The sequence below is a fragment of the Poeciliopsis prolifica genome, unplaced genomic scaffold (assembly GCF_027474105.1).
Source record: "Poeciliopsis prolifica strain line A6 unplaced genomic scaffold, Auburn_PproV2 SCAFFOLD052, whole genome shotgun sequence".
Lineage (NCBI taxonomy): Eukaryota > Metazoa > Chordata > Actinopteri > Cyprinodontiformes > Poeciliidae > Poeciliopsis > Poeciliopsis prolifica.
This window is the reverse complement of record NW_026562427.1, coordinates 1,041,633-1,054,061: the sequence shown is the minus strand read 5'-3', so window position 1 is coordinate 1,054,061 and position 12,429 is coordinate 1,041,633. Positions and strand designations below refer to the sequence as shown.

Sequence of the window (12,429 nt, the reverse complement as noted above, 5' to 3'; positions counted from 1 at the left end):
CTGTTTAAGCATCTTCTGAAACATATACCTCTAAAGCTACCAAAGCAACAGGCTATTAGATGAAATGTAACCTTAATTCCTGTCATTTATGCACAAAAATTTCTAAAGATTTCTAAAATAATTTTATAATTCCCATTTACTTAATTCTTCTGATAACTACAAAAAAGCAGCACATCCTCTTCAAAGCTTAATGAAGTAGGAAAAAAGAAACATTATCATCAACAATTTAGAAAAGAACAATTTATTTTCTGACTTTGATGCCAGTCCTAAATTGTACCTGCCATTGTTTTTTTTAAAGACTTGAAGAGCTGAAATGACCTTCTTTTGCCAAATAAACTCAACGACCCTTAAAAAATAAGCATGCTGCTATCAATTAAAACCCAAAGCTGTGCCTTCATCTGTAAATTAGTCAACAAATGTTTTACTAAGGTCTTCTGTTCCAACAAGAGGGTATGAATAAAAATAAATCTGCAATAGCAACATAGTAATTTCAGGCAATCTCTGCAATTGACTGCAATTATTGTTTTGATTCACTTTCTTTGAAGCTGACTAATAGAGAGGAACCACAGCAAATGCTTTGGGAAAATATTTTGCTAAATCCTCTGAGACTTGATGCCATCCACCAGTTGAGAGACAACAAGCTGCTTAAATGTTTGCCTTTGAGAACCACAGTATTCTGAGCCAAATATGATATGAGTCCCAAAGCTTCAAATACTAAGATCTGCCTAGCTGAAGAGTTAGAAAACTAAGATTCAGAGAAAACGTGACCGAAAACTCATGAAGGATCGCAAAAGAGATAAAAGCAACATTTTAAATTAAAGAAGAAAAAAAAAACTGGGGTATTTCTTGATGATGATCTGTCCCTAGAGTTTTCTTTCAGAGATCAAAGGGACGAGGCTGGAATATTTATCCATCTGAGGAAGGATTCTTAATAAAGATAAGTTAAGACAAATGACTGTGTGTGTGTGTGAGACCATATTTTTGTAACTTTAGTCTAATGGGATCTCTTCGTAAATAAAGAAAAACCACATGGGACGTGTAATTCCTGTCAAGAAGCACCTTGGGGGAGAAGTAGCACCAAAGCACTGAATTGATCAAGCATAACATTTCTTTTCAAGAACAGAAAAATGTTGCTGCTGCCCAGAGAAAAACGCGAGCAGACTTGATATTTCTCATTCTGTATTTTTTTTGCATTGAATTGAAAAATGGATTGAAGTATTGAACAGAAAACCACCAACAAACATATGGTCAAAGTATAAAACATGTTCAGAAATCCTAAACAAGAAGCGTTATAAATGCAGCATGTTTTCGGAGCCTCAGCACACGACACACAGCAAAGACAAACAGTCGGCTTAAGTTTGTTATCAGCTTTAAGTCAAGAAACAACAGGGTTCATTTAGAAAAAATAAAACAATAAATAAAGCAATTATTTGAATCTCACTAGATGTTCTAAAGCCAATATTAATAATCTGCAGAACACAGTAATACTTTAAAATAGTAATTATGAGCAATTAAAAAAAAGACTGAAAATTTGACAGATTCAGGGAACCTGCGCGGTGTAGACTTTCATAACTCTGCTTTTAAGATTGCGTCATGCTGGGAGCTGAAAAGTTTTGTCTGACTGTGAGTGCCTCAGTCTTTCATGACTGACTCAAATCTGCTCTATGGAAATCTATATCCAAAGTCAAATGGACTGGCTGCAAGGCAATTACTGTTAAGTGGTTCCTATTGCGACTCTTTGTCACTCTAATTCTTGAAATTTGCCTTTTATTAGATAAATGTCATGAGGAATTAGACCCTTCATTTATTTTGTGTGACATCGGCTGCCTCTCTTAGCTTATCTCAGGTGAGTTTCTCTTCCCGCTGCTGCTGGTTCTTTCACCTTCTCTGGGATGACAAACAACCAAAACACTGAGACTAAAGCTCCCCTTGAGGCACATGGGATGAAACAACTAAACAGGGATAAATCAAAATGACGTGTATTGAGCCGTGGTGGGGAATAAACACAATGTAAAATACAAGTGAAACAATTTAAGCCGAAGCATTGGGCTCGATTCCTCAGAGTGTGTCACAACGTTATGTGTGAGGATCGAAGGTGAAGAGGGAAAGAGCTGAGTTAAATCCTCTGGCGGGATAAACTGTGACCAGGTCAGATTCAGAGATAAGCAGTTTGGCTGAGAAAGTGTCCGTTCCCAGGTTCTCTGAGTCAACAGCAAAGCGTAAGGCATGAAGATTTCCCGACAGGTACTGGAAAAACGTATCGACACTTTGGCTCTTAATTATGATACATAATTCCTGACCAAAATGGTCCTCTCTGGAATAAAAGACACACACTGATACATTTCCAAAAGAAGTAAATACTTTCAAGTAAGACTTAGTTTGAAATTTAAGGGAGATTTCAAAAGAATTTGCAGTGAGTATTTCCAAAGAACAGAAAATAGTCTACAGGTGGAGAGCAATTAAAACAATCGTCCAGATGTGGGCATCAAGCTACTTTATTCTGAAGGTAGACTGCAAGATGCTAAAGGAAGTCTCCAAAAGGCTGTTTATATTGTTGGTATTAAAGTGAAAGAGTCAAAACTGAAAGATGTGAAAGTAGGAAACAAGAAGTCAAGCCAAAAGTCTAGCAGAGAAAATCTAGATGAAGAACACAATTTTTTTGGAACGATGAAACTGATTTTATTTGGTTTAAGACAATATAGAAGGAAAGAAAATGCACCAATAACAAAGCTTGAAGTGTGATGGTTTGGGTATGGTTTACTGCAACAGGACTTGAGTAAAGTCCTGCTTAATATCATAGAATCTACCATGAATATTGATGTGGTGCTTAAAGAACATTTGAGTATTTCCAGCTAATGAGATTTTCCACTGAGCTTTTGCTGTTGAAGAAAAAAAGAAAAGAACTACAATCTCACGTAATTTCTGATTTCGAAGTTACAAATATAGCAATATAATCACACAGATGGGTCCAATAGTTTGCCAAAGAACAGATGGATCTTTCCTAAATTGAAAAGTCAATTAGCAATACGGAGTACGATGCCGTCTCTTCAGGAAATTAGTTCAATCATATTGGATAATGCAAAAATTGTGAGATAAAAATCTTAAGAGAGCATTCAATGAGCAGTGTGTGTGCATGTGTGTGTGCATGTTTACCCCAGAATAACAAACGCCAACTACAACACTGTCAGAGGACAAACAGAATTCAAATTTGCTCCAACTAACGTTCCAATTTGTCTGCTGACGTTCAGATTGTATCAGTCTGTGTTTCTTTTCTCGCCTGTCAATGTGACTTTTTTTGTGTGCATCTCTGCCTGAATCTGAGCTGCCAGAATGCTGATGCCAACACAGAAATCATCAAACTTGTTGCTACCATTTCAGTGCCAGCTGGGAGTGGGAAGGTGGATGCAGCCAAACTCCACGGAGAAAGTTACATTCCCACGAGCAATCAGACAAACGCATGGAGTCGGCTCATCAGACTAAACTCCAGCTTGCACAGAACTAAAATTAAACGTGATCTCGATTCATATGATCTTATCTTCTGTCCTGGCCTGATGACGAAGTGTGAAAATAAACGCCTCATTGTGCTTTCAGCCAGAAGCACCACCGGAATTTGGACCAATACAAGAAGATGCTTGTGAAGAGAGTTAAATGGCATGAAATCACTGGGCACACAGCTGTGGAAGAGCTGGCGATAAGACAAAGATAAGAAAGAATTAAAAGATGTAAAAAAGATGGTAAAACAAGTAGGAGGAATGAAACAGTGAATACATCTAATCCGAGAACCGAGAAAAAGTAGAAGGTTGGTGAACCCGAGGTGACTTCTGTTATCAGCTCCCTCCAAACGCGAGCCTTTGTCAGCTCTCTTCATAACGCTGCCTGCAGCAGCAGCAGCAGCTCTCAGTAGCTGCCATGGCTGAACTTTCTGGCAGCGTTAGTGTGACCACAGATGGGTTTCACTGCATTACTCAAACACATCATGGTCAGAAAACATGTCCTCAAGGAACATCACAGGACAGTTGGAAAACTCAGCAAGTATAGAAGTTGATCCACTGACGGACGATAGCTTCATCTCAAAGCATCACTTTTAGGTCCAGTGCCTTCCACAATTATTGGCTAATTTTTAATTTAAAAAATGCATACATCATTTATGGCAATAGCCTAAATTCTTATTGCAAAATTTGGAGAAAAAAAAATAATGATGAGAGAAAAAGCCCTAAAATATAAATCTAGATATTTTGTGATCACAGTAAATGACAAAGTCACTTCTTTGGCCATTCATCTTTGCATATTCTCTTTTCCTCTTTACCTCTATAAGAGAAACACCATCACCGACTGTCCATTTAACTCTAGAGTAGTCAAATAATGCTTTTTTTCCCCACATATTCAGCACATTCATGGGGAAAAGCATAATTTAAAATTTTTGTCTTGTCCCTTAACCAACAGATATGTTTTCACTTAAAGTCCCAGCAGAGTTCAGCAACCTGCACATGTGATGATTTGAAAGAAAAAAAAGCCTTTTTGTGGCTTGCCTTGCAAACAACTAACGTACAGAGACCTTTTACTGCAGTTCTCCAACAGAGTTTTTATCTTCCCTACCATCTTCTTTGCTATTTATCCTGCGGTAGTAGGATGAACATGGGTCCTCTTTCCCTTTTGGAAGATTGGCTAAGAAAAATGGGTCGCCGTTACACAATATTCAGAGAAATAGAAACAAAGATTGCTAATTAAAAGTACAGAGACCCACTGATAAACTTAAAGAAATTGTGGAGTGGACTGGACTGACTAAGTGTAAAAAACAATACTCAAGCAATTCAAATTCACAAAAAGAAGTGCTAACAACCATGGAACACACTGTACTAGATAACACAACACCAGAAGTTTCTCCCAATCCTCCTAAAGTTGTCCAAACAATCTACAAGTAATAATCAAAGTTCAAAGAGAGAAAATTTGAAATTAAAGTCTCAAACTCAGACAACCAAAAGGTTCTGGAAAGGTAATTATGAAGACAGCAGGCAGAGGAGAAAGCAGGCACATAAACTAAGAAATGTTTTTTTTTTTTTTTTTGTTCTCTGTGGACAGCCCAGTTTAAACTATAGCTACTCTGTACCTGAGACCAGATGAGATGAGATGTCACTCTTGTTCATCTGGGACTCCCGACTCATTACCAGCACATTGGCTCTGGAATCGAAGAGTTGCAACAGCAAACCGGGGAAACAAAGCCGCATGGATTCGGCGGCTCAACCGGCGTGCAGCGCGCAATTAACTCTATAATGTGTTTACAAATGAGGTCTACCCAGTCACAATCTCCAGTGTGTGACGGTGAGGTATTTGTATGCAGGTGCAGGAGCTTCTGCGTGCAGACATGACTCCAGAGTGAAAATTACAACATCAAGATTACGTTTGGAATGAGAAGGAAAAAAAAGTGGAATGTTGTTTTGGAAGAGATGTGCCTTTTCATTATCAAATCCTTTATTGAGAGGAGTTACAACAATTTTGCATATGAAATAAGACAGGCTAAAAGCATTTGCTAATGCACTAGAGAGAAAGGACAGGTGTGGTTACAAAGCCTGACTGTCTTTCCTCTGAGGAGGATTTCAAAAAGCTCCTAATCAGGCACAAAGTGATATGATAATGCTCATCTGAAATGCATGCTGGCTGCCATGCGACTTAGGTTTTAGCGCCAGAGAGAGCCCTCTCACAGAAACTCAAACATGTCTCGGTGCATTGCACTCCTCTCTCTGCTTCTGTCCATCCAGCCATCCATCTGAGTCCATTTGATGGGTTGAACAGTTCAGAGGGTTCCCATATTCTCTAAAGAAGGGTGCATGTCAGCTTCTGCTTGTCTATCATCTGAAAATGGCTCATAATTTACCCTGAAAATTACACAGGTGTAAATGGCCACCTGACGAGAGAGCACATATTGTTTGTTAAAGGAGAAAAAAGCTGTTTAAAGTTTTCAGAACTTATTTGGCTCCGGTATATTTAACTTGTGCTTGTTTTCTTTCACAACCAAGATGCCAGCTGTTGATTATTGGGTAGTCAGCGCAGGACAGCGAAATGATACTAATTTATAGAGAAAAATAAATCCTGCAAAGTAGTCATTTGAATCATGTGTGGGTAAAAGCTGTGGAAATTATTATTTATTATTTGATGCTTTGATAGAACAATTTCCAGATGCTTCTGATGTGGTTTGTTGTATTGATGGATGAATTTGCAGGTGTGGCTCAATAAATCAGAAGGTCATCAAATAAGTGAATCAATACAGTCTCATTATAAACAGATATAATTATTTATTATTATTTTAAGGATTATGGCCTACAGCAAATCACAAACATTCAGTTTTTGAGCAAATTTTAAGATTCACAAGTCATGAACTGCAGCTGGAGTTGATGCTTTTAGACACATCCAGAACTTTCATCACATCAGCCACTTCTGAACCAGAAACATCTGGGAGCAAAAGTGAGTGGACTGTTACTAAATGGTCTTATGCCCTCTTTTCTTTTTAAAGCACATTTTTCATTTCAATTTGAAATCGCAGTCCCACATTCTGGAGGAAAAGAAGAAAAACAGATGAGCTGAAGCTGAATCTGAAAGCCACTTGGAATTCCCTTGCAGAGCTAAAGGTTCATCATCTCAATCCCACACTGTAATTGCCACAAAAATGTGGTAATTCATGCAAAATGAGCCCCAATCAAATAATGAGTTCAAATGCTATACAGTACATGGTCATGCTTTTAATTAGGACTTTGTTTCTCTATATATTTATTCTTCTTTGGTCTTAGGTGATGTTTCTGCTTTTAGCAAAACTGTACTTTCTTTTTTTTTAATAATCATTAAATTTATAAAAATAAAAATCTCAAATATATCACTGTAATGAATCTAGATGTGATTAACTGACTTTAAATACTCAAATAAATCGACTTTTTGATTCTAAGGCTACAGAAATGCTTCTGTAACCTTCGAAGTGAGGTTTGCAATTTTGCTTTGAGGAGACGTTTTTTGATAGAGGAGGGAAACTCTAAGAAATAAAAAGGAAGCTTCTTCTGTTCGACTCCACTGAGTTGCAGAGAAAAATAATAACGATTTTGTGCCACACTGAGAAGTCTGCTCCTCAGTGAGTTGCTTGTTGAAAATTGTGTGACCTCCCCCACAACGAGCCTGCAAGACGCCACTCTGGAGCAAACAAAAAGACGAAAAGGGAGAAAAAAAAAACTTCCATTTATTTGTAAAGCTATCATTTATCAGCTTCTCACCCAACAGCTTCATAGAATATGGGTATGCAACCCAAGAGTTGCTTATGCCTCCATGCTTTAACACTATGGAAGTTGAAGGCAGATTAGTTGGGTGTGGCTAAGGCAAAAAACAAAACACCAAGAGGCAAAGGTGAAAACCCCTGAAAATAATAATATTTTGCAATTGTTTCTTACAAGTTTCACTGCACCACAAGCTGAGTCTCTTCCCTGGCCAGAGCTCCCTGCTAATGCCAGCCTTTGTTGGCTCTGTTTGTAACGGTGCCTGCAGCTGCAGTAGCTTAAGCTTTCAGCACCCACTCGAGCCGAACTGGCAGTGTTAGTGTGAACACAGAAGAGTTTCAATGCATTACTCAAACATGACATGGTCAGAGAATCTGTCCTGCAGCAGCATGAGAGAGATTGAACACTTTGCAAGCACTGACTTTAATCAACAGACAAATCACAACGTTTAATGGAGAGATGACTGATAAGGCAAATGCCTCTGTGCTGTTTTTCTCCAAGAAACGACCTCTGGATCACAACTTAATTTATTTCAAAAGGTCTAGTATCCAATGAGAGTCGGATACTAGACACCTTTTAAAAACAACAACCTATATGCAGGTCTTAAAAATACCTTTTAAGGAGCCCACATATCTATTATTTTTTTCTATTGGTCGTCTTCTGAAATATTTACAACTTAAACGTGTTTTCATTTGCTGCGAGCAGAAAATCATGAAAACTAAAAGTAGTGAGGGCTTGAAAACATCAGACTACGTTTTATTAATCTATAATAAATAAATAAATTACAGTTTCAATAATAATTAACTGAGATGCACCTGTTTATGCTATTAAAAGTTAACCATTAAGCCTTTTAATGGCTTGATGCTAATGTTAACACTTAGTGGTTAACATTAACCATGGATGTTGAACCAACTATAATTTTACGTGTTTTTTAATTAATAATATATCACGTGCAAGTTAAGACATAAAAATAGTATTTCTATTGACATTTTATGAAAAACCTATATTCAAAATATGGATGATGATGACAGAATATTACTATGTTCCTCTTACTTTCACAAAAGAAGCATTAGTAGCTTTGTTGATGGAGATTTAACCACTTATTGCCTGATGTTTATAGTAGCACAAGTTAATGCTGTTTAGAATGTAATAAATATGGAGCCACTCAGAAGAATAACACAGTTTGACTAATTTCACTAAAACTAAACAAGCAAAATGCGAGCCAATAAGACATTCAGAATGCTGGCTTAGTGAGCACTGACACCTACAAGTAGTCATAATCAATCACATAATCAGATAACATTTTTGAAGACCAACAACTGCACTTAGATTAAGTTTTTCTATGAAGTATTACAAAAGCAGAGAGCCCTAATGGACTAACATAACCCCCGCCTCTGAATAAAGAGAGGGAGCATGTCCATGTGTAAAAGGGACGAGGTGATGAATGTCCAGATAATGATGACCTATAATGCTTTTTTGTGGTGACACTGGCGTAACAGTAATACTGCGCACAGAAATGGCCAAAAATGGATAAAGTGGATGGAAGAGATCTAAAGGTAGAAGCATAAAGAGAAAAGATGAGCGCAGGTATAGAGAATATAGATGGCGAGAGCATGGAGTGTCAGAAGGGAGATGAGTTAACAAGCACTGGTAAAAGCGAATGAGGGAGGAAGACAATGAACAGAGGAAAAAGTGAGATGGAGCAGACAGGAGCTGTCCTACCATGTCAATGAGACTCTCCTGGATCCGGTTCAGTGTGGTTCTCAGTCGGCTGCTGATGAGGCCCAGACCCGATGACTCATACTGTGGAAGGCACACAGAAATACATAGACAATGAGGGTCTGCACAGGGCATGGACACCTCACTATACAGGAACACACACAAACTGCAATAGCTGCTTTCCTCTTGTGACAGAGACAAGGGGGTTGCCACTGTCTGCCTCAAACTGACTCTAATCCCTAAAGATGGAGGAGCAACTGTGAAGAGCAGACATCAAAACCAAACAATCGTAGAATTGACAGCCCAGAGAAAATAGTGGAGAGGGTAGAAGCACTTCAAACTCAACAACAGAAGTCCGTTCAATTGATGTAGATGTGTGCTTGGGTCGGGGGGACGGGGAAAGCAAGTCACACATATCCGAGGAGGCTCAAGCAACACATGCTGGCTAGCATTCTGATTAACAAGTTACCACAGCCCATACATTAGTCATTACATGTCAGGATGGAATGCTTACCAAGCAGGCAGGGCCCACCACCCTTGCTGGGACAGTCTCTCTGCCACCGTAGGTGGGCAGAGATGGGCTTGGGACGGGCTATGGATGTGGTCGAACAGGCAGCAGAAAGGAAAAAAAAACAAGAAGCAAAAGCACACAAACTTTAAAAGCAACACTGAGGAAATATTGCAACAAGACTGAAAAAAAAAAGCCAAACAAACAGAAGCAGATTAATGGAGGTAATGAGAGAAATAAATTGCACACCAGTACTGCCTCACATTTAAACAGTCTTTTAATTTAGGAGCAACAAAACTCAGCCGAAACTAATTGGAAACTGCTAATGAGGAATTGGGCCGTACAGGTGCTTCCTAAATCAAAAGACTGCTGTGAAAGCTTGACTACATGTCGCTTGCATATCTCACAGTTCAGTAAATAATTAGGTTTGAACAGAAAACACGCTAAATAAAGGTTCAATTTAGCATAGGTTTCACTGAGCTTAAAACACCAAAAATGTTGATGAAGACCCACTCATGTCCAAAATCAAACCCAATGTACATTGTTATGGCAGGATCTTTAGCAGGAAGCAAGTTTTTTTGACCTTGTGAAGTTTCAATTACGCACGTATGCATGTTGATGGGTAGAGGAGAATGACTGCTTATCTGTGGTGTCTGGCCTGCCCTCTCTCCTCATGGCTTGGCTTCTTACCAACTTAACCACACCGACACTTGGAGGAGCTAAAGCAGTGATGACTTTTTATTCCTTAGCTGATATAATCTTGGCATCTTACCACTGATTGGGTTGCATCTAAAAAGGTCCATCAATGACGGTAAGAAGATATCCCCAAGCAGATTTATTCAGCAGGGTAGAAAAACTGATACGATGGCCAAAGACTCATTTTTACATTCCCCTTGAAATGAGGTTTTACTATATTTGTCATGATCCAGTGACATTAAAATGATTGTGTAGCCTGGAGGCTGAAGGGCAGTCGTAATCCGATGTAAAGAAAAAACTGAGAGGAAAAAAACGGTCTCGGTTGTAAGTGTGAGATGATTTGACAAACTGCATATTTGGAGCTTACATGACACTCTTGTAAAATGACAACTAAAGTCCCAAGTTTTTCACAAAGGAATTTGAGCAATCTTCAAGACATGCCGAATAGATAATAATGCGTGCATCATGAACCGAAACCCAACCTTTTTTATGCACTAACAAACTATTGTTGTCGACTAAAGTCTGTGGCATTTTATGATATATTCTTTCTTTTCTTCTGTTGAGTCTTCCAGGTCCAGTGTTTTGGTAGACAGTCTTTCACCTCCACTTTTTCTGCTCCCATATTTTTTACCTTCATCTTTCAAGTTTGTAGCTTATCATGGAAGTCGTTTTTGTCTTTTCTCACCCTCAACTGTCTTTTTCCAGAGAAGACATAGCTGATTTATCCTTTTGGGAGCAACTTTCCAGCGTTTTGAAACAATCACTTTTTTCAAAAAATGTGTTTGTAAATCTGCCTCTCTCAACCCCCGCAGCTGACTGACTCATTACCGTTAATAGTGATGAAGAATCTGAGCGAAGCACATCACGCATCTTTAGCATATGTGTGACAGTGTCAAAGTGTGGTTGTTTAAATGGATAATGGATTTATTTACTCTTTTACATATTAATGACCGACCGTTACTCTCTAAGAGGGAGAAGTCAAGCAGCTCAATCATGATTCCAGTGGCGTAAAAGAGAGCAAAGTGTGAGGAGCATATGTGCGAGGTAAATTTCCACAAGCTCTTTAAAAATTCATAAGAACATTAACATTTACTGGGTGTGTGTGCGTGTGTGTGTGTGTGTGTGTGTGTGTGTGTGTGTGTGTGTGTGTGTGTGTGTGTGTGTGTGTGTGTGTGTGTGTGTGTGTGTGTGTGAGTGCGTGTGTGTGTGTGTTTCAATGAGATCCATAAATGTAAATAGGCAGGTTCACAATATGACGCTGAACTGAAACATTATACATCCAAATAATGTAAAACAGCTGAAATTAGAAGGGATGCCATAAAAAGATTCGGTAATACTTTGGGTATTAATATTGTTTTGTCGAAATGAAGTCTGCCATAGGAAGAAATAGTTAGTTGTCGTCAGTGTGTGATTTTCTCTAGTGAAGAAGTAATGGAGACCTATAAATTTAAAAACATTTTATGAGTGCTGTGAGAATACTGCAGCCAGCTAACCTTTAGTTGCTCAGAAGGCTAAAGTTGACTTCCACTTCAGGGGATTGTATTAGTGCTGCACTAACAGGGCATTTGACAGCTTTTTATAAATCTGGACCAGGACTGGGTATTGCTAAAATCCTCACAATTCAATTCAAGTATAATTATTTGGGTCATAATTCAATTTGATTTGATATTGGTTAAAATACTTTGATACTGGTTTAGTAATAAGTAGCATACAAGTAATTAACCAGAGCACCTACTATTAAGCTTATCCAATACATTTTTCTGCCAATATGAATAGTTACTTTTGAACAATAAAATATTTCAGAATATTATAGTGTAGCACAGTAACATTTGTACTCAACTTGAAGTACAAAATTTAAAATGTGACAGTACTGTAAAAAACTGAAGTGTATGTAAACATAATATTTTTTTCTTGTCAAAACAGATAATTCACGTCATCTAGATTTGAACAGGATACATCTAATTACTTTCAAGCATATTTGAACAATACTGCTGCCATCCTGACCACATGCTTCACCAGTGGGTGGTGTTGATGCACACTTAGCCATCAATGAACTCGAGAAGACAACTTCACATCAAGCATTTGGTGACAAACAAATGGTGCCAGGTGTTCAACATCAAGTAGCAAGCATCAAACTTGCCACTATCAGTGCCCTTCTTCGTCCCACTGATGAAAAATGTGGCTAAAATGTGGTTCAACTGGAAAATGGTAAATATTCCCGGACTGTGCATACACCTCTTGAAAGTGTTGCCC

The 12,429-nt window shown here is 38.3% G+C and overlaps 1 protein-coding gene across 2 annotated transcripts in view; it reads right to left on the bottom strand.

The window, feature by feature from the left end:
* The window catches only part of vps50 (VPS50 EARP/GARPII complex subunit), a 101,281-nt gene that overhangs the window by 21,761 nt on the left and 67,091 nt on the right, over nt 1-12,429 (bottom strand). Inside the window, exons 22-23 of one of the 2 annotated variants that reach the window (XM_055058920.1) lie at nt 9,487-9,564; nt 8,976-9,056 (exon numbers count right to left, since the gene is read on the bottom strand). In XM_055058920.1, the coding sequence (XP_054914895.1) occupies nt 8,976-9,056; nt 9,487-9,564 (159 nt within the window). The remainder of the gene's footprint in view (nt 1-8,975; nt 9,057-9,486; nt 9,565-12,429) is intronic. The other variant, XM_055058921.1, reaches the window with a different exon arrangement.